Consider the following 26640-nt stretch of genomic DNA (forward strand, 5'->3'; position numbering starts at 1 on the left):
ACTCTTGTGTTTGGGTGCCACACATGCTAGACTGTCTCTGCACGTTCAGCTGATCCAACGGTGATCCTACTGCGCGTGCAGCTTTGGTGTCGTGTGTGCAGTAACCCATAATTTCAACCTTCCAAATTTCATAGCGCAATCCCCAGCCGTTTTGCGACGCCGTGATGCGCATCTGTGGGTGATCTTTCTGGCTTTAAATCTCTGTTGTCTTATTATGCGCCTAGAATCCCCGTCCGCGTCCCCTGCCACCGCCGCCTCTTCCGCGACCACCTCCACCACGTCCACGGCCTCCTCCGCGGCCACCGCCCCTTCCACCACGGTCAGCACCACCGACCTCTTTCCTTGCCTTGTTCTTGGGCTTGGGCGCGTCGTCGATGAGAAGTGTGTCGAGCGGTAATGAATCAGGGAGGATGATGTAACGGATTGTGGAACCGCGGACGGTCATTGTGTCGAGGGCTACGGTATCGCGAGACTTGGGCGTGTACTTGACGGCTCGGAGCGCAACGTTCATGAGCGGTGAGACGGAGGTGATTGTGCCGTTTACGATAGTGCCTGCGCTCCTGTCAGATCATGCGTCCAGGAAGTAGCTGAGGGAAGGTTTCAATGTAATAGCGTGCTTGCGCAACTCTCAAGAAGACGCGCTCGCAACAGAGCTGCTGTCGCCAGACAACAACGCGATGAGATCAGAATAGAGGGGATGTGGGCTTTACTGACCATTCTTGAGCTCGACTGTGACCGTCTCATTCTGGCACTTCATAAGAAACCTGCGCGAAGCCGTTAGTTACAAGTCTCGTAAGAGTCGAGGGCTAACCTACCTGACGAGCTTCATAATTGCTGATATTCGGCCTGGACAATGGTGTAAAACGGAGTATTTGCTCGGGTATTATGCTATCGGCGATTGGATATGGTATAGCTGCTGCGGCGCGAAGATACTCGCGGGGAAGCTCCGACTAGGAAATTGCGATCGAGCTTCAGGCTGCACGGGCCAAGGTTAATCCGTCACCGAGATCACGTGCACTGAAACTCACGCCCGCGGGCCCCCAAGATCAACATCAACATCACGAACTTGTACTACACAAGCAATAGGATGAAACTCGGCGTGAAACATGTGAATTCCTCGTCTCGTCTAAATTACGTACGCTAATTATAGTATACATACCGAACATACAATGACACATTACTCATTCCTTCCTTCGATAAAAGAGTAAGTGTCCCAACGTCCCTCAGCCGACCCTTGGCCACCCTTGCGCTGCTTGCCTTTACCGTCATGCTTGGTACGGGGTTCTGAAGTAGGTCGTGTAATCTTCAACGACCGGTCTGCTTTTATCTGTCGAACTTTTGGCGACCCGCCTGCCCTGCGTGAAGAGCTTGCGCCGTCTGGTGTATAGAAGATCTGCTCAGACTGGGCCTCTTCTCGAGCAGTAGCCTGAGTTGCGTTCATAGCTTGTAACATCTCATCACTCGAGGATGGATATGTAGGCGCTGCGGGTTCGTACTGTATCGGTCTGTGTGTGATGTCGAAGCTGTACGTCTCCTTCAAGTACTTGGCGATGGCATGGTTCTCTTCCTCAGTGCCACTGCCGTAGTAATTCTTCAGCTCCTTTGCTACGAGCGTGTCCAGAATAACGCCTCGGTTCAGCGGTTTCTCACTCGCCTGCTTAGAAGGATTGCTGCTCGGTAGCGCAACTGTGGCATCCCAACGCAGGCCCATAGCGGCAAGTCTGTCTCTGCCTGACCATCCTGTAGCGCGCAGTGGGGTTTCCTGAACAAAGCTTCTGACGCGCTCCTCAAGGTCTTCCCAGCTAACTTTCTGAACAAACCAAGGTCGCAGCATCTCTTCAACAGCGTCAGAAAACCCACGGAAAGATTTGTTCGAATAGTACAAGTGCTGGACCTTGCCCATCAGAAAGCCCACATCCATCCCCGTGATGGTAGGATTTACGCCGACTCGGCGCAAAAGCTCATGCCAGTCTTGGAAGATGTGCTTTCGAAGGCCCACTTCAGAGTCGACCTGTAGGGCTTTAATAAAGCGGCATAGAACTACACGAGCTTCCACTTGTGTCACCTCGCCAGCGATGTCGATGACTGAAGTATCGAATAGTTGAGGATGGGTCTGGGTGAGTAAGCGCGCTCGTGCTTTTTTGAAATATACAGCCGCTAATTTGCGTTCACTGATGGCTTCCATGGCCGCGTCTAGGGGCATTTTCAACGCAGCCTCGTATTTCATGTTCCGAAGATAACCTCGTAGGTGGAACTCAAGCTGTTCCACTTTTATGATATCCTCGATACCGCCATTGACATGTCCTCGGCGGGGGTCGAAAGGCGGTGCTAAGTTTGCTGCTCGTAGAGGCTCCATGATGTCGCTTGGTAGGAGATCTCTGCTACTAGGGTTGACGCCCAAGCTGTATAGGAGAGTGCGGTAATGTTGAGACAGAAAACGCGCATCCAACGCAACGAGCTTTTTCGCTCGATCGACAATCTGTGTCCTCATTGCCGGCGTCAATGGCCCGTAGAAGTCACTCAAGACTTGTCGTCCTTCCGCTTCGGCACGCAAGCGCGCAGGGAGACCCATTTCTTTTCGGCACTCCGCGACAAGAACCTCTAGATCAATTCCGAAATTCCCTGTAGCGTACGGTAAACTCGATTCGATGTTCCTAAAGGTCTCGACAGATGGCTTTTCGTAAAAGGCAGGGTTGTCTTTGATGAGGGTCTTAATTTTCCTCATGTAGTTTTGTCTTTCTTCTTCTCCGGGAAACAAAGGATAATCCCATACCGAGAAAACCCCTTCACCGGCTGCGGATTGTGTGGATCTTGTAGGAGTGTAGAGCTTTTCGCCCGCAGGGTTACGGTATCCACCATTGATATACATGATGCTTAGATCCTTGGAAGCCCTTTGCTCTATGCTGTTGATTCTGGCGACAAGGATAACATGATCTGCGATGGGAAATTCATGGGTGACCTTGCACTCCATCGCAGCCAACACCTGTTCCCCCAATACCTGCGGCGCAAGAGAAGGCATATCACTAGGGTTATAATGATGCCTGGGCCTATCGAGCTTAGGCTGATAGAGTCTAAGTTCCTTTGATCGCAGATTGTAGGCATCCGGATGGTTCCCTCTACAAAATAGATCGACGACTTTCGCACCGCCTCTGTCAGCGGAGGGGTAATGAACGCGAAAAAGGCCATTGGCTGCCCGGATAGCGTCTAAGGTCTTGGACGGTTGTTTGATGTTGAAGGAAATCGTAGGCGGATCGAGTGTGACGGTGCTAAGTGAGGAAACGGCAACGCCCATGGGAACGTGTTCTTGAGTATCGGGGTCGATACTTTTGACCGTGAGGACTGCGACCGAGCTCGGAACGTTACGCATCACCCTGCGTACCGAGTTCTTGAGTCGCTCTTCCCCCAGCTCCGCCTCAGAGAGCTCAAAGGCAGCATCTTGCTCTTCCACGGGCTCCTGCGTGTTTGCTATATCCTTCGATACACTTTCTGCCGGTCGTAATATGTGTACCCCTCCTCTTCCTGTTATCTTTGAATTCTCCTCCCCAGCTCCTATCGCTTCTTCCTCATGCGATTGCGACGGGGAGTGACTTTGTTGTTGCAGCAGACGAGTCGTATTATAGTAGCGTGGGGCGCAGATGCCGTTGCAGGGATGTGTATCGCGACGAGGGTATTGAGAGGCAACTGCACATGGTCTTGACCGTTCTAAGAGGATATTTAGTATATATGTATCAATGCGCACTAAGGTACTAACGAGTATGTTGATTCCATCTGTAGAAGGCTGCGAAAAAGCGCGAAGCCGGGCGCTGCGAGAGCGCCATGTTCAGATTAAAATTTTCCGGCTTGACCTCATGCGCCGAGGGGCAGGAGCGCGCTATGTTGCGAGAAGACGCGACTGTTGGAGGGCAATTGGGTGCGAATGACGAAGTGCGCGGGTTGAAGATGGAAATGTTAGATCGGCCAAGGCTGACCTCCGCCTCTTCGCCGCAACTTTCCTCGCGAACTTCAACACATGACCCCAGCACAAGTCACTATGGCGTCTCCGATACCCTCAATGAGCGCACTGCGCGTCCTCCGACAATCGATACAGCCTCAAGTACGCCAGACGAACCAAGTACGACACGCGACGCTTCTCCGCCGACCCAAGCGACCCTACACCTTCACCCAACTCGTGACCCTCTCTGACGGCAGCTCCTTCACCCTACGAACCACAAATCCACAGCCCGTATACAAGAGCGCAAAGGACCAACGGAACTCTCCGCTATGGAATCCGAGTTCACACAAACTACTTAACGTCGAGGAGGATGAGGCCGGAAAATTGGCGGCTTTCAGAACAAAGTTCGGACGAGGATGGGATGCGGAGACTGATGCCGAGAAGGTATGTCAACGAGAAGGAGGCTGAGAGAGTATACTGCGAGTGTTTTGGCTAACTCCTAGACAGGGCAAGCAGACGGAAGACCATCTTCTAGATCTTATCAGCAGCCAGGGCAAGCCGCCAGGAAAGCCGACCGATGCCACCAAGACACCACCTGCGAAAGCGCCTGCATCGACGCCTACGAAACCAGCCGCGAAGAAATAAGGAATTTGTACACAAGACAACGAATGTCACATTACCATGGCACCGTTGTGCAGTACGGTGCAAATGTGGATGGGGCTTCATTGCAGGGTTCGACAGACGCACGCTATTACAGTCATGCAGTCATTTCTGTTCCGCTAGTAAACAGTCAGAGTGCGTCGTGAGTTGTGTTGGTGTCACACTATGGGAAGACTCGTGCCCAGATGCGCCCATGTACCGCTCCACACTCCTCGCTCGACTCATACAGTCAACTATCTTCAAAACCCATCCACCAGCGAACAATGACTTACGCACAAAACCTTCTTTCTTAACTCTCTCAATTGAAGTTCATATCTCAGTGATCGATTCTATTGAATACCGCACATCATCATGGCAAAGTCCAGCCACAGCAAGATAGTCTGTGCTACGCCTCGCAATGACACCCAGCGCAAGGTCACGAAGCCTACAACAAAGGGTACGGCGGCCTCGAAACCAGAAAGCTATCGGACCACCAAGGGCTGGGTACACTGTAATCATCCTCCTGACCAGTCTAAAAACATCAAATGCGACCCCAAGGACCCCAAAAACATCATCCATGGCAAAAGAACACGGAATGGCTCTCGGGTGAATGAGTCACAGCTAGGCAAAGCTACGCACTCCATCATTCTGCCAGACGACGACAACATATCAATTCAGAGAGCAAATGCCGAAGCAGCGTCTCCCGCTGCGCCTCACAAACACACACAAAGAGCGTCTGAAGAATCCGTCGAAGAGCCAGCGCCCGACACATACAGCGATGGCGAAACACAAATACACACCGAAGAGGATAACACAGGAAATGAGATATCACCCAGAGCACTCCGCCGTGGGATTCTCGCTCTCGTCAACCATTCTTTACAGATCGCCGACGATGTGGCAGGATATATGCAATTTTTTGGAGGTAACGAGGAACAAGCAGAGGAGCTGGACTGTGGTGTGAACGAAGTATTGACTAGGCGGGTGAAGAAATGGAAGGCAGAAGAGAAGGCCCGGAAAGGGAAGGGCAGTAAGAATGTCAGGTTTGCGGCCTGAGCTGAGGCTGTGGTAGTTTCTTTGGGTGTTCATGCTTGGTGGACGATGATGAAGTTGCATATTTTGATCAAGGTCTTTACATGTTATGGAGTTAATTGTTTTATCTTCTTGTTACTGTTTCACTAGCCAGTAATACAAATCTTGGATCTTTGCGCTACCAGTCTTGTAATCCATGATGTATCATTTTTGAATCCTAAGAGCCCGATGGCATTCCTAGTACATCAAGTGCGACTATATACACGTGCCGGTCCAAATCCCGCCCACGAAATCCAAACAAGAGGTATAAAACGCAAAACGCCAAAACGCAAACAGCCATGATATCCAGAGCATCCTGGCAAGCTTGCCACTGGCGACATACATTAAAGATCAAACAACTCCGTCCCCAATGACCCTCCGCTCGTGGCCAACCCACTCCTCCCCTTCACTCCTCACACTTTCCGTCCGCTCCCCCCCCTCATCATCAATCTCCACTTCCCTCGTATGGATAGTCTGCACCCTGATGTGATTCAACTCGACCTCATCTCCAAACTCCTCTCGTGTGGGTGTGCGGTACATGCCGCGACTTGGGGCGCGGAATTTGCTGGGCGGGGACGAGGATTTGCATTCCGTTGTGACGCTTGATAGCACTAAACGTGGTGAAGTCTGCGGACGGTTGTTGTGATGTGGATTGTGTGTGTTGCTCGAGCAAGGGAACACGTTGAGGCTGGGTCTTCGGGAGTTCCTGCCGCTGTTGGTGGTACTGCTGCTGATGCTGATGCTGTTGCCGCCGGTCGGCGACTCGTTGGATATGCCCTTGATGGTGATGATCTCACTGCGCAGTTTTTCTTCTGTGTTGTCTCCGTATATCAACTGGCTTTGCCGTCTTTGGTGTGATATTGTACTGTGTCTTGAGCCAATGTTTTCGCCTCCCGTACCACTCGTTGGGTCGGTAGTCATTGTCGTCTTGTCTTTGGATGTGACCCAGTGTAGGACCAGCGAACAGAAAAGAATGTCGGCATTGCAGCAGATGAAGCAGATCCAGGCTGGTTCACCGTGCAGTATCATGAGGACGGTCAGGTTGACGACAGAGGTGGTGAGGGTGGCGAGGGAGCCCATGAGAGAGCGCTTAGCTATCCGACGGAGTGTAGGATTTGTGTTGTTTTGATAAGAGTAGAGACTGCGGAGGGGAACGACGAAGAGAGCAGTCAGGCAAATCTGGAGTTCGGTCAGTTTCATCTGTGTTGGAAGGGGCCAGAGTAGGAAAATGGGAGATGTACGTTGACAACGACCTCGAAAATGATCAAGGGTAGCATGGCAATCCTCTGCATGCCAATAATGCATACGCCAGAGTCATCGATGTAGCTAATTCGGCTACGGTGCGTCAGTATTCCATCTTCTTTCTCAATGCAAGGTACCGGTAATGATGTGGAATTTGCGACTTACTAGACGAAATTCAAGACAACCAAGACGGTATACGGTACTTCAGTATCATCAGCGCGGGCTCTCTGGAGCTGTTGGTCGTAAACGTACGCAGCATGAATAAGCAGTTAAAAAGCCACAGCTTAGTCTTCAAGCGAGGCTTCTTACTCCCCCGAACGACATACTAAATCCAATCAGTGACTGCTTGGACAAGAGAAGAAAGAGGAGATCTGTACTCACAGCTTTCTCAACAAGGAAGTAGTATGTCAGGATCTTTGTCGACATGTAGCATAGCAAACCTATGCAATGGTAAGTTTCCGGTTCATGCATTCTGGCATCGTAGACTTACACAAGAAGACCCCACCTTCACAGACCTGCGGCGAGGAATTGATGCCAAAGCCGTGAAGCATGATTGCTGTGGCAAAAACGAACAGTGCCGAGTCGCAATATATAACGATGATTACTGATTCATTCTGTTAGGAATTTGCGCTTTGAATGCTCCGAGAGCGTGCGTTGCGTTGCACATACACATCGCGGCCAAAGGCAGCGCCATCCATTTCGTGATGGACTGAGTCCGTCGCACTGTCACATCTTATTAGCATTCTCATTCTTTTGAAGTAGTACTAGAAGTGGAAAACCTACTTATGCAAACAGTGAGTACACCAAACGTAAGAATCTCCAGCATGACACTGATTATCTGTCCCACTCGCGGCACCAGCGCGTTGGCAAGAGCCTGACCTGCCATGGTCTCGGTATGGTGTCGTATATTTAGTCTCGCCAAAAAGGGTAATTGCACGTCCAAGTGACCAGATGTAACGAAAGAGAGAAAGAAAAAAAAGTACAATATCACCAATGATGAAATAAGAAAAAATGGCCACGATCAACCTCACGAACCCAGCTCTGGGTACAACAGCGGGAAGTAGGAAATCCCATGTGCAATTGACCCTTTACCGCAGAATCCGCACCCAAGCACATTGGGGCTGGAAAGTGCGCCATCGAACCTTGTACATGTAGTCCTGGCTAGCCAGGCCTCGGATTCTGTTGGGGTCAAAGGACTGCCGCATGCACAACGGTCAGTGCTGGGTTCGGAAGTTTGATTGCTGCGACGGAAGCACGTCCGAGGGTCACCGTTTGCTTCCTAGGGGTAGGGCAGGAGGCCTGACGCCAACGCCACTCATAGGCCAGTAGGCCAGACAGCCAGACTGCGGTTGAAGTCTTAGCTTCCTTGACTCATTTACATCCGAGTACAATACAAGTCTAATAGCATGGCTCGCTGTTAGCCTAGTGGGCTCATGAACATAATGAAGGGGAAGAGTGCATTAACGTGAATTACATCTAATGCTTCGCGAGGTACCGATGCGATCAAGCCAGAAGTGCCTGTCAAGGGAGGACTTCTCGAAAACCATTTACCCAGGGCCAGTACTCCACGTCGGGCTAAACAAGACGGCGGGTCCTCGCTAATCTCACGTGGTTGACGTAGCCTTTAGATCTCGAATTCCTTAGCGTCCCAGATCTGCCACAACGGTATCCAAGCCGATTGGACTGGAATGATTGTGCCATCTCAAATCAGTGTCGAAGAATCCCCCGAAGGATGTCAAACGTGGCTAGACTGAAGAGTAGCTTCGCCAAATTCATAGAAAGCGACTAATGCCGCTCTTCCGAACGCCAACAAGCCTGAAGCGTAGCGTCTGTGCTGCTACCTCGCCGAAGTGACCGCTTAATCAGTAATGGGGGCAGAATCGCGTAGCAATGTTCATGCAAGTCTTTTAAAGTTCAAACAACGTGGCTTGCCATAGTGTTCGGAAGACGCAATCCTTATAGCTCCTGTTGATACAGCTCTTCGTCGGTGCCATCTTTCCGAGCGTTCGCATAACTGTCATCAACGCCCTGGGCAACCCATTCATCCATGATCAGTCTAGCAACGTTTTTCCCGCTCAATGCACTCGTCTCCATGGTGCTGATAAAGCTCTCGATTCCGCTGGTATACCACAGTCCGTCGTCTAGCTTGATCTCCTCAAATGTCACGCGCGGGTATTCGCGTGGGTATGAGTACCACAATTTGTGGTGTATCCAGCTCACCGTGCCATTTACGTCACCGTGTTCGGCTTCCTCGTTCGAGACATGCTGGCCAAGGACGCGCGAGAGGAAGGTGGCATTCACACGGGCGGGTGAGAAGATCTTGTAGATGTATTCCAATCGAAGCGGGGAAGATCCTGGATTGATACCAGCATCGGATATAGATATGCTGAAGAAGTTGGGCGACCCGACACCATCCACTGGGACTTCAGACGGGGGTAGCGTGGTAAGGACGTATTGCGGTACAGGTGTCTCAGGTCCAAGGTTGAAAGCTTCTTGATCCAATCGGAAGGGCGACGCGAATAGTGTAGTGTATAGTTTCGCATAGGGGATCTCATCGGGAATGTGCTGTGGCGCAGGTTGGATAACAAGATCCGAATACTGAAGAGGGGATGCGAGGATGACATCGTCGAAGACCGATGTGTGGCCGGTACTTGTAGTAACTTCATAGCTGCCATCGTGCTGCTTCGAGATCTGGGCGACAGAAGTGTTGAGGTGGACATTGGCGCGAGAGGTTTTCAGCATATGCGCAAAGATCTGCCAGTTGCCTCCTTCAATCTGCATTGCTCCGTTTGTTGCCATGCAAACCATTGTCTCCAAGCCATGAATATAAGGCAAGTTCGAGGCGTAGTTGACCCGGGTGCTGGCTTGGATAATCTCCTTGGAGAACGCTTCCCCGATTCCATTCGTCCTGAGGTACTGCTCCCCTGTCACTCCAGTGGCTTCCAACAAGCCCACACGCTCGACGGCGTCACTCAAGCTCTTCCACGGAAACACCGGTTCATCATACATCTCGAAGAATCTGCCCACGGCACTCTTCATCAGCCTGTTGGTCCAAAGCGGCGCAGCCCCATATCTCCACAGCAGCTTCGCCTTGTCCCACCAAGTATCACCTGCTTTCGTCACCACAACGAATTCTTGTCCATTCCAAATGCCCAGATCAGGCATTTCCATCTGCGCTGCGAGATCTCGTGCTCCAGCTGTAGATAGGTTGAATTCCTCCTTGGCTTTCACCATTATTCGATTGCTCTGTACAAAGATGCTGCCGCCCAGCTCTACGGATATCGTTGGATCGTTCCATGGGTTCACAGTCGTTGTGCGGCCGCCGACGTAGTCGTTGCGTTCGAAGACGGTGATGTTTGTAGGGATGCCTGCTTCGGCGGCATATTGCGCGAGATGGTACGCAGCGGATGAGCCACCTGCACCTGCACCTTCTTGGAGTCAGCATTGGTGATGGATCTTCTGGGGATATGAATTCACCTATGATTGCTACCTGCTTTACGTGGTGAGCCGGATCATTGGGTGTGAGAGCAAGTGCAGAAGGTAGCACCGAGGCAAGGCGCAACCACCGCGTCATCATGTTTACTCCTTCAAAAAGGCCGTGCCGCTTATATGTATGTTCTGAGTCAAGTGTGTGGAATGAAGAAGCGTCGTCAGGTTCAAGTGATGTCGCAGGTCATGGTGGTGCGAAGGACGAAGGTTGGTATGGAAGGGCGCGGCAACGGTGATGATGGTGACGCGGCATGGATCAGCCAGTGGCAGCTACGAATAAGCATTTGAATAGAACATCGTATCTGTGCAACAGGACGATGTGAGGAAGATATTATTTATATATGATTATCCATCGCGAATTCGTGTATTCAGCCTTATTCAGTGAATGCAACAGATGAGAACCGGACGACGCGCAGGGGTTCGCGTTGACACGTGCTTGAGCTCCATAAGCACACTCCCGAGGTCGATCTTTAAGGCCGCGCTGTGCCTGATAGTTATGTTGCGGCCAATTCACTGAGCAAAACGTTAAGAGGTAATCAAGAGTAGATTTCTTAACGCTATGAGTAAACAAAACGCCCGACAGATGATGCTAAACGCATAGTGAACCGAAAGAATTCCCTGTTACGCCGTACTCCAAACGTGCCGCTAATCCAACGTGTACTTGCCCATGGCTCGTATCATAAGTATCGTGAGATGGTCATTATCCATGTTTGGGCTTACCCACCTTATTACACTTCTCCGGAATTACGATTACTTCTCCTCGACAGTTCATACAGCGAACTTGACCGTCCGCTTCGTGGTCTCGATCTTGTTGACAGGCATGACTTCCCGTTCGACTGTCACTTCCCGCGAAGGCGTGTCTCGCACACCCCTTCGCCGTCTCTCACTACGTTTCGCTCTCGCCTCGCGAGTCTCACGTAGTTTCCATTCGGTCAACTGTTGTCGCCGCTTCTGCGACCTCGCATATGCTAATGCTGGTGTAGGCTTGAAGCCAATCCCGTTGAGTCCAGTACCGTCATCATCTGGGTCAGTCGAAGGATCGACCAAGTGTCCCGTGATCTCGCTATCTCGCCACGTGAGAGCCGACATTGAGGGCGACGGCGATCTAGCCCGAGGGCGGGGTTGCGAAGAAGAGGGGTTTTGCGCGCGCGACTTCTGCCTTGCAGCTGTATGCGACTGTAGGGTCGTGGGTATAGGCGATGAGACGAAGCTGGTGTGTTGGGCAAAAGAAGCGATATCTGGCAACAAGCGGGGTTGCGACGCCTGAGGGGTCTCTGGTATCACCCGAGAGAGGTCCAGCTCAGTCGTCACAGCGACAGTATCCAAGTCTTCCCCGTTTGTATAGCGGCTGAATTTCTCGCGTATGGTATATGTATCTGATGCAGTTCCACTGTCTACCCTCATGGCATCGAGCTTCGGCTTCTTGCGTATCACATCGTCGGTTGGCGTGAGCGGGGACATGGGTATTGCCGCGAGTGCAGCGAGGTTCATACCTCGCAGCTGATCTGCGACTACATTTCGTGGGCTATCGGGACCTGATGAGGGCGCGGGACTGCCTCGTGGCGGTGCTGATGCGGGACGCAGGGCGAGGGCCGTGTTGAGCAGCGGGACAGGCGGGGGTTGGTCGCGCTTGCGCTTCGGGGATGGGTGCGCCAGTTGCGTAGGCATGTCGCCGGTGATCAGGGTGCCAGAATTACATCGGGGACTGCAGGTAAAGGATGTTGGTCGAGTCTACAAAGGTATTGTTGTTGTGTGCAAGAGCAACAGCAAGCAAATCGCACATGATCGCCGGTTACGCGAATGTGGGGCAGACGCACAGGCCCGCTGTAGGGCTGAAAGACACCCTGGCCCGCACCACTGCACGCACATGTGCGTTGCGGTCCGACTCTTGCTGTCATTGCCACGGTTGTATGCAGGTGCACCTCTATCGCTGTATTTGGTTTTCTCGTTTCGTGGTCGTAATCTCCCATGTTGGTTTACACTCCGAAATAGGCCTAGCCAGTTTACGCTTCCCTTGCCTGCTGCTGCCTGATCCAGTTGCTTGCGCTGTCCGTTGCTGACATCCCTCTTACTCGGTCCAAGTTCTAGTGTATATCTAGTCCTTGCCTTCACGGTATTGATGTGAGAGCCTCTAATCACTCAAAGCGTCGACTCCGCTTCCCAGCACTCCACGCCAAAGGAGTAGTGGCTCAAACGACATTCACCTGGAAGTACATTGGGATAGCTCCAGCTTTCTGCTTAGACAACGCTGGTGGTAGTTCTTGCCCTCATCTTTCACCTTCCAAAAATCATGGAACAAAGCTCAATCCTCGGCTTCCTCAAGAAGCCGGGGTCATCACGACCGGGTCCCTCTCGAACAGAAAACACTCGTCCCGGTGAACCTTACCAGCGTCATAACACCAATCGTCTAAAGCACAACATGTCTAACCACAACCGCGCACCTAACCGTCGACGCAATATGGCTCTCAAACTAATCGCGGACGAGACCAAGTCGGTCCTCCCAAGCATCCTATCGAAAGTCCCGTCCAAGTTCGATGCCGAGTGGGCCACTCTCGAGACTATACATCACAAAGATGGATCTACTCTCCCTAAAGAACGGTGCCCGGGCATCAAGAAACCATGCATCATCGAAGTACTCAACATGGACTCGTTTGATGCAGCAATACAGCTTGAGCCCAACCATACCGTCCGTCAGCATTGTAGCATGAAGAAAACGGACATGGATGCGGAGGATGACAAGCCTGCGATCGCGCCCAAGTCCGACATCGATGCCCCAACGCAGGACGTCACCACAGAGGACGATCCAGGAAAACTTCAAGACCCCGAAGTCGGGAAGCAAGCCGGAGAAGTCACTGAGCCCATGCGAGCCCGTCCAGTTGCCGTCCTCAACCTCGCTTCTGAGCGATCACCCGGCGGCGGCTGGCAGAAAGGAGCTGTCGCTCAAGAAGAATGTCTCTGTTACCGTTCGTCGCTCTACCTCACGCTAGACGGAGAGCAATACTACCCAATCCCCGCTCTCGCCGCTATATACTCACCCAACGTGGTCATTATCCGTAACGCCATGTCCGACGGCCATGAACTGCTCGAGTCCACGCATCCCATGGACCTCCCTGCGCTTTCCGTCATCAGCGTTGCAGCCCTCCGCCAACCACCTCTGTCAGACGATGGCATTACATTCAAGCACATCGGCGCGAGGGCTCATACCAAGAACAACGTCCGCCTCATATTGCGCGTTGCTGCTCGACATGGACACACGAAGCTTGTGCTGGGCGCGTTGGGTTGTGGCGTGTATGCCAACCCACCGGCGGAGGTTGCCCATTGCTTTCTTGAGGTCCTACGGGAACCGGAGTTTCAGGGAGGATGGTTCGAGAAGATTGTGTTTGCCGTTCTGGACAATGTAAAGGGACCAGACGGTGGCAAGAATGGAACCGGTAACTTCGGTATTTTCTATCGGACTTTGCATGGACAGGCTGTGTAATGAATGATGGAGGAGGATAGCTTTGGATCGTCAGCAACTTGTGTGCGGTCTCGTTACAGGCGCATGAGTCGGAAGCAAGACGCAAAGGTTATTGTTAAACCTGATGTGGACAGCTGACGGGGAACGTAGTCACAGAGGGCGTTCCGTGGCAACAACACGGTTAACGGCGGAGCATTCACAGCGATTACAGTATCAACATAGCATTAATCAAGAAGCAATGCATTGGCCCCGTAGGGCAGATCTCTTTGAATTCTGATGACACCGGGAGAACTAGGTTGGTATCATGATGCAGGTATATGTACAAGAACGCAAAGATGCAAGGCACTCCATTACCACTCGACTTCCCAGGCTTCCACGCCTATGACTTGAACGTTTTGCTACGTCCTGCGACTTCTTTCTGCGCCCTCGGCAGTCCCTTTGGTGCATCCGTCATACCCGAGAAGGGCGCAAAGCTCGAGTTCTTCTTTTTCTTGTCCTTTTTCTTCTTCTTCCCGTCTCCGTCTTCGGCATGTAGTACTGATTTCGCGTTCGCGTAGTCAAAGGCAGGCTCGTCGCCGTAGTTGAGACCTGCGGCATGGGCAGCAGCATCATCCTTCTTCTTTTGTTTGCGTGCCGCTTTTCGAGCGGCTTTCTCACGTACGCGAATTGCTTCCGGTGTCTCTTCAGGTGCGTCTAGCATGATTTCGTCGTTGGTCATGGGATCGAGGGCCGGGGCGCTGGTCGCCTGGTCTTCTACCTCGTCTCCTCGCTTTCGTTTGCGACCACCGAGATGCTTGACAACGAATGTGTCGGTTCGTTGGTCTTCGGCTGGTCTCTCTTCTTTCGGCACGAAGGTGTGCTGTGGCTTCTCTGCTTTTGGTGTAGCTTGGGGCATTCCGTTTGAATCAGCAAATACTTGGGCAGTGAGAGGTGGTAACGGTAGAGCAAGGCCGATGTCGATAGTTGGTATTCCCGGCTGTTGTGGCGCCTGGTTCGCTTTCCAAAGTTCGCCCCAAAATTCTGAAGATGAAGCTCGCGTAGCTCGAACAGCTACAGTGCTTTGGGGTACAGAGGCCTCAACAGCTGGTGTTGCAGTCACCTCCGCTACCTTGATCGCAGCGTCTGACTCGGCCCTTTCCGCCCTCTGCATGTCGGCAATCGTCTGGAGTACGTTGTGCAGCTCCGGTCCATTGACACCCTCCTCTTTAGCCTTGGCGATGACAGCTACAAGCTCATCCGCATGCGCTCGAATGATATGCGATACGTGTTGGATTGCGTTGAAGAGCGCAGCCTTGTCCGCAGGTATCATACGAGCTACAGTGAATACGGCGTGGTTGGGCATAATGAACAGCGGGCTTTCATCCTCTTTCCGGCTGAGGTCGTCTCTCCATCTATGAACGGCGCGGAAGACAGAGAACTGTTGGGGGGTAAACTGCACAGGCGTGCGTGAGACGAGCTTGTACCAACCAGCAGTTCCAAGACCCATCTCAGTATCGTATACAGGGTGTTCGTAACGTTGCAAGGCCGTCTCTTTCGACTTTTGAAGTACATCTTGGACCTTGTTCTTCTCTTGGTTAGAGAAGTCAGACTTCTCGACTAGCTCGTTGCGCATGTTGTCGTATATGTATAGGAGGAAGTGGGTATCAGCGCGTGCGTATTCGAAGAGTTCCTTGCTGAGCGGTCTCACGCGCCAATCTGCGAGCTGGTACTGTTTCTGGGCCGTGAATTGGACATGCCTTTCGAGTAGATATGCCAGACTAGCACCAGGGTAACCAAGGGCCCGAGCAGCATGGTACGTGTCAAAAAGACCAACGACATATAGTCCCAGGTCTCGCTGAAGCCAGACAATGTCCATGTATGCACCGTGTAGAACCTTCAGGATGCTGGGATCTGCAAACACCTCATTCAGGCATTCGAGCTTCCGCCGCCAGGGCTTCAAAGTGTCGACTATCCAGTCCTTATCGCGTGTGCTTATCTGCATTAGTGAGACCATGCCGATGTATGAGCGGTTGTCGTGGTGTTCCAGATCAATGGCGATTTCCTTTGCAGTCTTTAGCTCAGAGAGCATCGTAGCCAATGCTTCAGGAGTATCGACCAAGGTTGCGGTGGTAGTTTCGAAAGGAGGGTATTGCTGCGGCTCGGAGTGCTCGTATACGGTCGAAGGATACTCGTAGGTTTCGATCTCGGTCTGGTATGGGTGGGGGTATTGTTCCCGTCCGCGCCTGTCCTTGAATGTCTGCAAGCATTCTTCTAGCGGGATCTTCGCATGCGGCTTGGATGTGACCAACGGGCGGAAGCCGCCAGTTTCGTTGTTGCTAGGCGCATGCTCGAATTTGAGCTGCGGCTTTGCGATGATCTTTTTGTCGGCAATGTTGGGGCGTGGTTTCACAGGAGCCTGCGGACGCGTTAGATGATGCGCCTCACTTTCCGCATGCGCGCTCCTTACCTGCTCAGTCGCGGGACTCAAGCGCTTCACAACGCCCGTGTACTCGTCGAGACTGGTGTCGGCCTTCTCAAGCAAGCTGTCGATGACATCAACAACCCCCCTCCAATTGGCGTCTATGGCTTCGACGTCGGGCAGCTTGGGACCTACAGCGTCCGAGCTCGCAGCAGCATTCTCGAGAAGCCGCTGCGCGAGATGAAGGAGGCGCGCATTCTGGGCGTCGAGCTGCGTGCCAGCGTCTGGGTTCAGCGATCGTTGGAAGGGAATGTCCGCGCCGCCTATGAGAGAGGCAGACTTGGTGGTCGACTTCAGGGCGGCCGCGATTTCTGTCTGGAGCGTCTTGAAGGAATCCATGGCGAGTTTATTGTGCGCTCATCCTCCGAGGTGATATTCGATGACGCGGTCTACGGTGGCGTCTCGCTTGGATGTCGTAGGTAGGGCTGGTGTGGAGAGGAAGCGCGTGTCGCAAATGTTTAGAGAAAGAAACCTTCAATGATCTTCGCTAGCGCGCTTTCCCTATCGATAGCCGCGCCCGCGACCTTCACCAGACCCTCGGCCTCCGTCATGCGGATCAGCGCCATTGCTCAACCACCACCTGTATTTTCACCAACATGTCCGCCTCCTTAGCACCGGAATGCAATGAAGTCAAAGAGTGAGCGTGCGCGTTGTTGATGTTGTTGCCGCAACCCACTGACACAGGCCAGACGCTACGATAACTGCTTCCTCAAGTGGTACAGCGAAAGTACGCAGAGTACCAACCAGGCACCAAGTACCTATGGATTCTGACCACGTGCAGAATTTTTGCGAGGCACTGCTACAACCGACGAATGTAAACCGATATTCGAGCAGTATGAGAAGTGTCTTTCAGTCAGTCACGCAGCCGGCTCGATGCTTGGCCTTGCACCTAGCTGACTTGTTGAATAGCGAGCTCTGAACGAGCGAGGCATCGACAAAATGTTGAAGGAGGTGCGAGACGACAACAGGGAAAATGACGCTGAGCACATGAAGCCAGTACGGACGTTCTTCCCCGTGGCATAGAGTGAAGCTAACAACATCCAGAACCGATGATCCCAAACATGCTCTATCGCACTTTGTAGAACTATAGACATATTCAGGCGCATCCACCTCATCAAGTGAGTTTGGAATCTTCGATCCCAATGCAGTGGGTATTCTATACAAAATCGAGGAAGAAAAGCTCATGGGCATGCAGAATTTCGCATGAGCGTCTCCATACCATACCGGATCATACCGGAACAACCAATTGTCTTCACTTATATGTAATTTTATCATGTATAATTATTCCCGAATGTTCTCGAGGTTTACCGCATCAACGATGCACCAACATTGCTGGTCGGGCCGCTTCGTACATGGGCGCTAGACCTCCGAATGACGACATAGTGCGAGATCCATGTATCTCGGGAATGCATCTCATCCGCTCTCCCAGCTCCACTGAGCCCACCCCGTGGTCCCACAACTTTATAAAGTCCTCTCCTTCGCTGTCTCAATTCGATGGTCAACTACCTCTCTGTCCCTGAATCAAACATGGCTACCAAAGTTGGTCTCGGCGTCCCAATGCCGCTCCTGGCTCCTGCGACTGCTACATGGGCTTTCCCATTCGCGGCTTACTACCTTTTCCTCCAAAATCGCATTGTCTACCACCGCATCACCTCGAAAACGTAGGATAAGCTGCTCATTCATAGCAAAGCTTCACTAACGTTGACGACAGCTACATGGGTGACAAATCGGACGATTCAAAGGGCACCACTGATCCTCTCTACGTTGCTTCACGCGCGCAGCTAAACTTCACTGAGAACGTGCCTCTCGTGCTTGGTATCGCACTTCTCGCTGAGCTCAACGGAGCCAACAGGTAATCTCACCAGACTGAGACCACAGAACCCATCTAATTCGTTCGTCAGGTCATACATAAACTACGCACTTGGAGCTCTGTTCGCATTCCGTGTCAGTCATGCTGAGCTTGGGTTGATGATCAACGAATCCAAGGGCCCTGGAAGAATTGTTGGTTTTTACGGCACCCAGGCTGTACTGGCAGGTATTGCTGGATACGCGACGTATCTGATCACGGATTACTGGATGATTTGAACAAAAAGACGTGCATGTAACGAAATAGCCCTCATCTAGGGTTGGCAAAAGCAGGCGATGGAGATAGACACTACAAGTGAAGATTTATTTCTAGTGAAAACCATTGACCATGCATGTGCGTACATGGGTCGACAAAGAGACTCGAGGAAACATGTGAAATGAGGCGCATTACGTAGCAGCTGCGGTGGCGCCAAGGCATGCGAAGTAGGCGGACAGCTGCCGCGATGCCAATCCCCACCAATTCTTAAGAACATAGGCTATAGATACAACCAGCCTCGACGGACGCGTCCCTACCCTCTCGAACCTCGGAATCGCCCTCCTCTCCTAGCCTAGAGCCTCAGCATCCAAATCCTCCGGCGGCGCAATGGAGGCAGCGTCTGCGCGCATGGCCGCCCGGGATCGTTACGGCGCATTCGGAGAGGCACCCAGTTCACCACTGCAGCGCTACATACGTATGCACAACGTAACCACGCCCCGTGCAAGGCAGAGCTGACCTGACAAAAAATAGTACAAGCTTGCGATCCGCAAAACTTTGAGCCTAATCTGGCCCTGAACCTCGAGATCTCCGACTTGATTAACAGCAAGAAAGGCTCCGCGTAAGATCAGGCCACGCTACCACTACCCGCAGCAGGCTAACTACGTCCCAGGCCCCGGGAAGCAGCTGTTACCATCGTACACTATGTCAACCACCGCAACCAGAACGTGGCACTCCTCGCGCTCAATGTACGCCCACGCTGCCCCGCCTCAGACACCGTATAGCTCACCACAAGATAGCTCCTAGACATCTGCGTCAAGAACTGCGGCTACCCATTCCACCTTCAGATCAGCACAAAGGAATTCCTCAATGAGCTCGTCCGCCGATTCCCCGAACGTCCGCCTGTGCACTCGACGCGTGTGCAGAACAAGATCCTCGAGCTGATAGAAGAATGGCGGCAGACGATATGTCAGACATCGCGGTACAAGGACGACCTAGGCTTCATAAGGGATATGCACAGACTGCTGAGTTACAAGGGCTACATCTTTCCCGAAGTGCGCAAGGAAGATGCTGCCGTCTTAAACCCCAGCGATGTACGTACCTGCAATCCTGCCGGTTGGAGCATACGGCTGACAAAGCGCAGAATCTCCGATCAGCAGAAGAAATGGCCGAAGAGGAGCGAGAGGCACAATCCGCAAAACTTCAGGAATTGATTCGTCGTGGTGGACCTGCGGATCTGCAAGAAGCGAACAAGCTCATGAAGGTCATGGCCGGATACGATACCAGGAACAAGACGGACTGGCGCGCAAAAGCTGCCGAAGAGGTCGGCAGAATACAGCAAAAGGCAAAGATACTCGAGGAGATGCTACAGGGCTACAAGCCGGGTGATCAGATCAAAGAGGGCGACGTCTTTGAGGTATGCTAACTGAGGTAGTAGGCAAGCGATATTGGCTGACCAGATGACAGGAACTTGCCAACGCTCTACAAAACGCGCAACCGAAGATCCAGAAGATGTGCGAAGAGGACTCCGAAGACCACGAAGCCGTAGCGAAGCTCTTCGAAATCAACGACAGCATACACCGGACAATAGAGAGATACAAGCTCTTCAAGAAAGGCGACATCGAGGCGGCGAATAACATTCCTCAAGGTACACTTGGTCGCAGTGGTGCTGGTGTATCACAGGGTCCTAACAACACGTTGAACCTGATTGATTTCGGCGACCCAGAGCCCGCACCTCAAACAGCAGGATCGTCGCAGACTTCCCAACAGCCAGCCGCGGCAGGCAATGCTCTCGAGGACGATTTGCTGGGTTTGTCTTTAAGTGGAGACACATATGGACAATCAGGCAGTATATCTTTGGGAGGCTCAAACGGCTCAGGTAAGTTCTGGTATCACAACGAGTATCCGTATACTAACGCCTACTAGTTCTGGGCATGTCTGGTATGGCCGTGCCACAGTCGCAAAAGGCATCCAACCAAGCTATCACCGATCTCTTCACAGCAGCGCCAAAACCAACGCAATCCCCAATCACGTCCCCTCCTCAATCTGCATTCTCTCCTCCCCCAGTACAGCCAGCTAGGACACCTGATCCTTTTGCGGCCCTGACTTCTACACCACGACAAGGATCACCTTTCCAGTACCAACAATCCATCAAACCACCACAACCTGCATCTGGTGCTGTCGACCTGTTAGGTGGCGGGGGGTCTGCACCAACGACTAATCTTGCACAAACCAGTGCTGCGAACGATGACGATGAGTGGGACTTTGCCTCATCTGTACCCGATACCTCAAAGGAGATATCCGTCACCAACACTAGCATCAATGTCCTCTTCAACGTCTCGAGAGAATCGGACACCACGCTGCTGATTCAATCGCGGGTATCGAATAACACACCACTTCCAATCTCCGGTTTGACCTTTCTGTTGGCGGCGTCTAAGGTAAGTTCCATAGCTACGAATGCAGGGTTATGAGTTAACAACCGCTAGGGCGCGCAACTACAGCTGGAGCCACAATCTGGTGTCAACCTTGGACCGAACCAAAAGTTTGGCATTACTCAGAACATCCGAGTGACCAACGTACAAAGAGGGTCAGGGACCAGTGTCAAGATGAGGTGGAAGGCTGCGTATTCTCTTGGTGGACAGCAGAAGAACGAGATGGGGGAGATTTCGAGCCTTGGTGTTTCATAGCTTTCGCGACACAGCTGCCAGATCCACGAACTCGTAAAGCACACATAGAGTACTTGCCGCGATCTGCAGAATGAATTCCATGCAGCGATACTTTATGGGCTAAGTGATGCGATCCACCTTTGGCGCGTAAATGATCAGACAACGTCATTGCACTAGCGCGCCTTATCGATTACGATGTTCAAATGTTATTCTACACTCTTGCCCCGCCACTCTGCGACTCACTCAGCCCCAAACCGCAAAACAACCTTTATTTCAAGACCTATCAGCAAGTCACCATGGTTCGCCACAAGAAAGACTTCAAGGGCAACAACAAGTTTCGAAACCCGGCGAAAGCACGCGCGCCTCCTCGCCCCCGCCGCGCATCAGATGCAGAAGAGGAGAACGACGGCGCCAACCCGAGACCTGCGAAGCCCGAGTTCAAAGCCGCATGCTGGGACCTCGGACACTGCGATGCGAAACGCTGCTCTGGCAAGAGGCTCATGCGTCTGGGCATGATGCGCGAGCTTCACGTAGGACAGAAGTTCGCTGGTGTAGTGGTCAGTCCGAAGGCCAAGAAGATACTGAGTCGCGAAGACAAGGATCTGATGGAGCAATACGGCGCTGCGGTCGTAGAAGCCAGCTGGAAGAGGATAGACGAAGTCCCATTTGGCAGGATAGGTGGCAAGTGCGAACGCCTACTTCCGTACCTCGTCGCCGCGAATCCAACAAACTACGGTCGTCCTTGGCGATTGAACTGTGTCGAAGCTCTGGCGGCTTGTTACTATATTACCGGACACCCTGAATGGGCCGAGTCGATCCTCTCGACTTTTTCCTATGGTCAAGCGTTCTTGGACATCAATGCCGCACTGCTCAAGCGTTACATGGCGTGTGAAAACGAAGAACAAATCAAGAAGGCTGAGGAAGTCTGGCTAGAGAAAATAGAGCGCGAATACAACACGAGTCGCACAGAGAAAGAGGATGGCGTGGAAGAGGATGTGTGGGCCGGTGGAAACATGAATCGGCGGGTTATCGACGAATCAGATGAGGATGAAGATGAGGACGAAGATGATGATGGAGAGGAAGAAGACGAGGTTGACCCGCGAAACCCGTATAACATTCCGGAATCTTCAGACGATGAAGAGGAGATGGCTGAGCTAAGGCGCCGTGTCTTGGCATCGAAGCCCTTTACCAACCCTGCACCAAAGGATGATGAAGATGAAGACGAGGGCGACAAGAAGGCACCCGAACGCATACCTCAAACGGAACCTGCACCGAAGAATGCCAAAGCCGAAGTGGAGGATGACAGTGAGCCCGCGGAAGGCGATGCAGATGATGATGAATTCGATAGCTTTATGGCAGCGCAACCCACCACGGACCGGACAGGCATAAGCAGCAAGCAGAGATCAAAGGCCATGGATGGCAAGTACAAGGCCACCTTCTCGAGTGGCAGTGTAAAGGCACCCAGTGGACGCGGCTACCAATAGTTCTCACCCTCGTAGCTTCCACTATAGTAAGAAATGTGAACAATTCTGTCGGATTGGGAAGCTGCTGCAAACGTTTACCTAACTGGTTATCGTTAGGTTATCGTTCTGGGACTAGTTCGAGCCTAGGCAGCCGAGGGCGATCGTTTCGTGCGACAAACTGCATTCGCGAAACACCACTCCAAACATCGTCGTTTGACGATGCGATGCGCGAGCGATAAACTTTGGACGTAATTACTCATAGTATTCTTCATGCCTTATGAACGGTCGTTTGTGACTAGCCCCCGCGGTTCGAAGCTGCATCGATAACACCATAGCGGCACTTGCACTGGCTGCTACAGGCAGCGCAGCGAAAGAGACGAGAACCAACAGTTCACTCGACGCAATCAATCTTACTCCGACTTTTGAGCATCGCGTTGTTTTCTCTCAGTATTGTCACATGAATAAAAATATCCATATTAGTCCGACTACCCGAGCACCGTCTCGCCACCAGTCGAGTTGTCTCGCAAGTCACTAGGGCTAAGCTTTCCGGCAAATCCGTCCCAGATGCGCAAACTAAACGTCCTGCCTGACGTTTGAAACCAAATTCGAAAAGAAGCATTGCCGTCAGCCGAGCAATCTCTTGGCCGACACCATATCTGTAAGGACACAGGTCTCGTCAAGTGACACGGGCGTATCAAGAAGCCATAGCAAGTTTTGTGTGGACCTCCTCAGTCCGAAGGGGCTCAGAATGCCTGAAGGCTATGTTACTTCACACTCCGGAACATCTTGCCATCAATTCTTGGAGCACGACACGAAACCCCATTGACCGGATCGGGATACGCCGGACCAAAAGCCGAAGTCATGGTACGAGACGCGAAGTTCATAATAAGCTGCTGTGCCACAACTGACTGTTCGAGTACCTTTCTGCTGTAGCAAGTCTGGTCAGTTGCTCCGCCATTCTCTCGCTCTTCTTTTAGTAATCTCTCTTTCCCTCTTATTACTTAATACTTTCCAAGCCCAGGTGGCTTTTGTTACTACCATCATGACGTCCGGTACTGTCTCTTCCATTGTTCTTCTCTTCTTGAGCTGTACACAGGTGTTCGCTCAAACGGGACAAACGCAACAAGTGTCCTACAACCAAGTCCTTAATCTCAATGGCGACGTAAGTAATCCATATTTGCGAACAGCCCCCAATGGCATCGGACTAATGGACGTAGATGAAACTCAACTCATTCCAATTCCCCGACCGCTCCAGGGTCGAGACGTTCTCCCAGAAACAGCAGCAGATAATCGTTAATCAACAAACACCCGCCATCCCCGCCAACCAGGTCACAGGAACGACTGGTCAGTCTTTCGTCGCTGTCTCACCGCAATCCATGATCATCAGCACAAATGGCGCTACCGATCTAGTTGGTGGCCAGATCGAGATGGCCATGACCATGCAGAACTTGCAGGGCGCTGCGGTGCAGCCAGACAACACCTACGTGGCTATGCTGTCACCCGACCGTCAGTCCTGGATGATCCAAGAGACTATGAGGAGTGTCAACACCACTGATATGACGGTCCGCATGGTCAAGCGTACTCAGATGGACGGTGAATATATGGTTGTTGGCCGCCAGACTGTTGAAACTAACACTCTGGTCACTCCTTTTGGTAGTGATGGCAGCACCTCAGTGGCAATTCAGGGTACTGGTCTGCAAGAGAACGAGTTCCAGGATGGCTTCAGGATGTCTACCCGTGCTACTCAGCCCATGACCATGAACGTCGACGTCAAAGATGGTGTTGACTCTGGTATGCTTGCTGCTCTTCAGGGCCAGGCCCCGGTCAACGACTACCGTTACTCGGTCACAACCAACCTGGCTGCCGTCACTCCGGATCTGAACCAGCAAGTCACCGTCATTCAAATGCCCCGTAAGTCATTGTTCCTTTCGTTCGCATCTGGGGCTAACAGACATATAGTCAACCCAGTCCGTATTCAGAAGATGATGCAAGCCATGGGAGTCTCCCCTACTGGCCAGGTCGCTGTCGCAGTCGCCCAGCGCGGTGTTCTCCAGAACCCCGGAGGTGCAACAGGAAACCTCGGCGGAGCCGCTGGTGTAGCCGCTACCCAGCGTCGTGGTCTCAGCCGCGACGAGTTCAGACAGGAGGTCGCCCGCCAGATCCAACAAGGCACACCGCAGACCGTACCGCAGGGCACACAACAGGGTACACAACAGGGTACACCTACCAACGGCAACAACCCTGTCGCAGCTCAGCTTCTTCTTGCGCCTACCTTCACCCCCATCCAGGCCAATGCCGTTCTCGACCAGGCCAACATGCGCATTGCCGTTCCCGTCCGCCAAGTTGATGGAGAGTACATCCTTACGATGCAGATGATGGGCGGTGCGCAAGCCGCTCAGCCCGCCCAAGCCCCTCAAGCTGCCGCGCCTCAGCCTGCCGCTGCAGAGGGACAGACGCCCACTGCTGCTGAGCCTGCTACATCTTCTAGTCTGACGCCTGCCGGTGAGGCCCCCGCAGCCGCTGCTAGCCCAACCGAGCTCAAGCCAACTCCTGAGGCGGAGAAGCCAACAGCCGAAGGCGCAAAGCCAGCTGCTGAAGGAACGAATTCGTCCGCTGAGGGTGAGAAGAAGCCATCGACCGAAGGTGAGAAGCCAGCCCTTGGAGGCTCCGCCTCAAACAGCACCTTGACCGCGAAACCGGAGCGTCGCGCGGAGACCGAAGCCTCCAACACTGACAAATACGGCGATGTCAAGGCCCCCAAGGGTATGATCATCATGACCATGAAGGAGGTTGACAGCATGGTCGCCGCCGTTACTTGGGGTGGCCAGGTCGCCATTACCAAGATGATGAACGAGTACGTCAAAGAGCAGACTGGCAAGGGCATGGCACCTATGAATGCTACTGAAACTGCGGCGGGTGGTGTCAAGATCACTCTTTGAGGTGGATCGATGTATGGATACGCGGTAATGCATGGGTAATGGTGGCTGTGTTCCCATGTCGAAGAGGAAAGATGGCTGTTAATAGTATCGTTAGTTGGGGCTTGATGTCCTTTCTTTCGCATGGTCGGAAGCTTTATTAGTTGTACATAAAATTGACGAACAAAAAGTGTGCCTTAACGTTCTAAACGGATCTGGCTCGAAACGTTTCATGAAGATTCTCACCGTCATCATGGCCTTGTGCTACTGGCTTCTACATTTCGTCGCATGCGCCGCTCGGCTACATGAGCTCCCTTTCTGTGCAGTGAGGGAAGAGAGACTCTAACCCTCACTCTTTTGACGATGCACCCTTCTTCTCTTCTGTCGACTCGCCTCCCTCCCTCTCTTTCCTCCGTTGTGCGACATCCCAGTTGTAAACCCGCGCGAAAGCGACCTCGAGTGTCTATAATCGTGTCAGCTGTATACCCTGTAGATCACTTGGAGTATACGTACTGTGATCTGTTCACGTAGAAAGTCCAAGTCCTCCTCACAAGTACCCAGACTCTGTTTCGCAGTCGACAGTTTCGATTGCAACAGCTCTTCGGCTTCGGGTATAGAGTATGAGAGCATAACGTTGGCGCCGAGCCATAGGTAGACTTCGTCGGTAGGAGGAACTTCAGCTTTGGCGTAGAGCGTATCGTTGAGTTCGAAGGTAGTCTCGAGAGGCTCTGCGTCGTCTTTCCGCGACTTCAGGAAGCGCACTGTCTCGAGTGTCTTTTGGATGTCGGGGATCTTGTCCTTGAGGCCTGCGGCTCGCCGTTGGGTGTTCTGCTGCATGAATTGGTACTTTCTGGGAAGGTTTGTTAGGTATCGCTGTCCATATGGAGTTGTCTGGCTGGGCTGGGCGTACGAGATCATCTCTTTGAAGTTGTTGATGGTCTTCTCCACATCTGCGCGGTCGGTGACATAGTCCTCAACCTGCTGATATTAGATCCATGCATTCCAGAGGCGGAGGGACTTCGAACCCGGTCTATGAAGGGCGCAACGGGTATACCGCGAGGGTTCGCTGGGAGGCTGTCAGAGATGCGTGAGCGATTCGGCGAAGTTGGGAGGCATACTTTCGGGACCACTGCCAAATGATTAGCTATAGTTTTAAGAGTTGTTGCAGTACTCACCTCCCGCCTTTGGCTACATCAGCCATTGCGAATCGAGATTATCTGCGTCAGCGTCGTTCGCGTTGCTCGCGTTCAAGG

General features: G+C 52.4%; 13 protein-coding genes across 13 annotated transcripts; 6 read left to right on the top strand and 7 right to left on the bottom strand.

Annotated features, from left to right (window-relative positions):
* Positions 1–220: 220 nt before the first annotated feature.
* On the bottom strand, positions 221–757 carry SMD1 (mRNA splicing protein smd1; the record flags this gene model as incomplete). The annotated part of the gene is made up of 2 exons (XM_049338321.1): positions 221–552; positions 715–757. The coding sequence occupies 2 exons, from the start codon at positions 755–757 to the stop codon at positions 221–223; spliced, it is 375 nt and encodes a 124-aa protein (XP_049204206.1).
* A 420-nt stretch (positions 758–1177) lies between these two features.
* On the bottom strand, positions 1178–2971 carry J4E93_000362 (uncharacterized protein; the record flags this gene model as incomplete). The annotated part of the gene is made up of 2 exons (XM_049338322.1): positions 1178–2912; positions 2967–2971. The coding sequence occupies 2 exons, from the start codon at positions 2969–2971 to the stop codon at positions 1178–1180; spliced, it is 1740 nt and encodes a 579-aa protein (XP_049204207.1).
* Positions 2972–4051: 1080 nt separating this feature from the next.
* Positions 4052–4576, top strand: J4E93_000363 (uncharacterized protein; the record flags this gene model as incomplete). The annotated part of the gene is made up of 2 exons (XM_049338323.1): positions 4052–4375; positions 4439–4576. The coding sequence occupies 2 exons, from the start codon at positions 4052–4054 to the stop codon at positions 4574–4576; spliced, it is 462 nt and encodes a 153-aa protein (XP_049204208.1).
* Positions 4577–4942: 366 nt separating this feature from the next.
* J4E93_000364 (uncharacterized protein) lies at positions 4943–5623 on the top strand (the record flags this gene model as incomplete). The annotated part of the gene is made up of 1 exon (XM_049338324.1): positions 4943–5623. One exon carries the CDS (start codon positions 4943–4945, stop codon positions 5621–5623), a length of 681 nt encoding a protein of 226 aa, XP_049204209.1.
* A 366-nt stretch (positions 5624–5989) lies between these two features.
* J4E93_000365 (uncharacterized protein) lies at positions 5990–6930 on the bottom strand (the record flags this gene model as incomplete). The annotated part of the gene is made up of 2 exons (XM_049338325.1): positions 5990–6817; positions 6880–6930. 2 exons carry the CDS (start codon positions 6928–6930, stop codon positions 5990–5992), a joined length of 879 nt encoding a protein of 292 aa, XP_049204210.1.
* A 1906-nt stretch (positions 6931–8836) lies between these two features.
* On the bottom strand, positions 8837–10457 carry J4E93_000366 (uncharacterized protein; the record flags this gene model as incomplete). Its single annotated transcript, XM_049338326.1, has 2 exons — positions 8837–10308; positions 10358–10457. The coding sequence occupies 2 exons, from the start codon at positions 10455–10457 to the stop codon at positions 8837–8839; spliced, it is 1572 nt and encodes a 523-aa protein (XP_049204211.1).
* Positions 10458–11137: 680 nt separating this feature from the next.
* J4E93_000367 (uncharacterized protein) lies at positions 11138–12037 on the bottom strand (the record flags this gene model as incomplete). Its single annotated transcript, XM_049338327.1, has 1 exon — positions 11138–12037. The coding sequence occupies one exon, from the start codon at positions 12035–12037 to the stop codon at positions 11138–11140; it is 900 nt and encodes a 299-aa protein (XP_049204212.1).
* Positions 12038–12827: 790 nt separating this feature from the next.
* Positions 12828–13847, top strand: J4E93_000368 (uncharacterized protein; the record flags this gene model as incomplete). The annotated part of the gene is made up of 1 exon (XM_049338328.1): positions 12828–13847. The coding sequence occupies one exon, from the start codon at positions 12828–12830 to the stop codon at positions 13845–13847; it is 1020 nt and encodes a 339-aa protein (XP_049204213.1).
* A 358-nt stretch (positions 13848–14205) lies between these two features.
* J4E93_000369 (uncharacterized protein) lies at positions 14206–16623 on the bottom strand (the record flags this gene model as incomplete). The annotated part of the gene is made up of 2 exons (XM_049338329.1): positions 14206–16221; positions 16273–16623. 2 exons carry the CDS (start codon positions 16621–16623, stop codon positions 14206–14208), a joined length of 2367 nt encoding a protein of 788 aa, XP_049204214.1.
* Positions 16624–17999: 1376 nt separating this feature from the next.
* Positions 18000–18369, top strand: J4E93_000370 (uncharacterized protein; the record flags this gene model as incomplete). The annotated part of the gene is made up of 2 exons (XM_049338330.1): positions 18000–18136; positions 18186–18369. 2 exons carry the CDS (start codon positions 18000–18002, stop codon positions 18367–18369), a joined length of 321 nt encoding a protein of 106 aa, XP_049204215.1.
* Positions 18370–18733: 364 nt separating this feature from the next.
* Positions 18734–22493, top strand: J4E93_000371 (uncharacterized protein; the record flags this gene model as incomplete). Its single annotated transcript, XM_049338331.1, has 9 exons — positions 18734–18821; positions 18878–18965; positions 19017–19092; positions 19144–19437; positions 19488–19760; positions 19811–20222; positions 20270–20781; positions 20830–21019; positions 21169–22493. 9 exons carry the CDS (start codon positions 18734–18736, stop codon positions 22491–22493), a joined length of 3258 nt encoding a protein of 1085 aa, XP_049204216.1.
* Positions 22494–23514: 1021 nt separating this feature from the next.
* Positions 23515–25411, top strand: J4E93_000372 (uncharacterized protein; the record flags this gene model as incomplete). The annotated part of the gene is made up of 3 exons (XM_049338332.1): positions 23515–23634; positions 23690–24383; positions 24432–25411. 3 exons carry the CDS (start codon positions 23515–23517, stop codon positions 25409–25411), a joined length of 1794 nt encoding a protein of 597 aa, XP_049204217.1.
* Positions 25412–25736: 325 nt separating this feature from the next.
* Positions 25737–26588, bottom strand: PRF1 (peptide chain release factor 1; the record flags this gene model as incomplete). The annotated part of the gene is made up of 6 exons (XM_049338333.1): positions 25737–25850; positions 25901–26237; positions 26298–26365; positions 26413–26453; positions 26506–26516; positions 26563–26588. 6 exons carry the CDS (start codon positions 26586–26588, stop codon positions 25737–25739), a joined length of 597 nt encoding a protein of 198 aa, XP_049204218.1.
* Positions 26589–26640: the final 52 nt, after the last annotated feature.

This window comes from Alternaria ventricosa (genome assembly GCF_023758065.1).
Source record: "Alternaria ventricosa strain BMP 2768 chromosome Unknown scaffold_1, whole genome shotgun sequence".
NCBI classification, from domain to species: Eukaryota; Fungi; Ascomycota; class Dothideomycetes; order Pleosporales; family Pleosporaceae; genus Alternaria; species Alternaria ventricosa.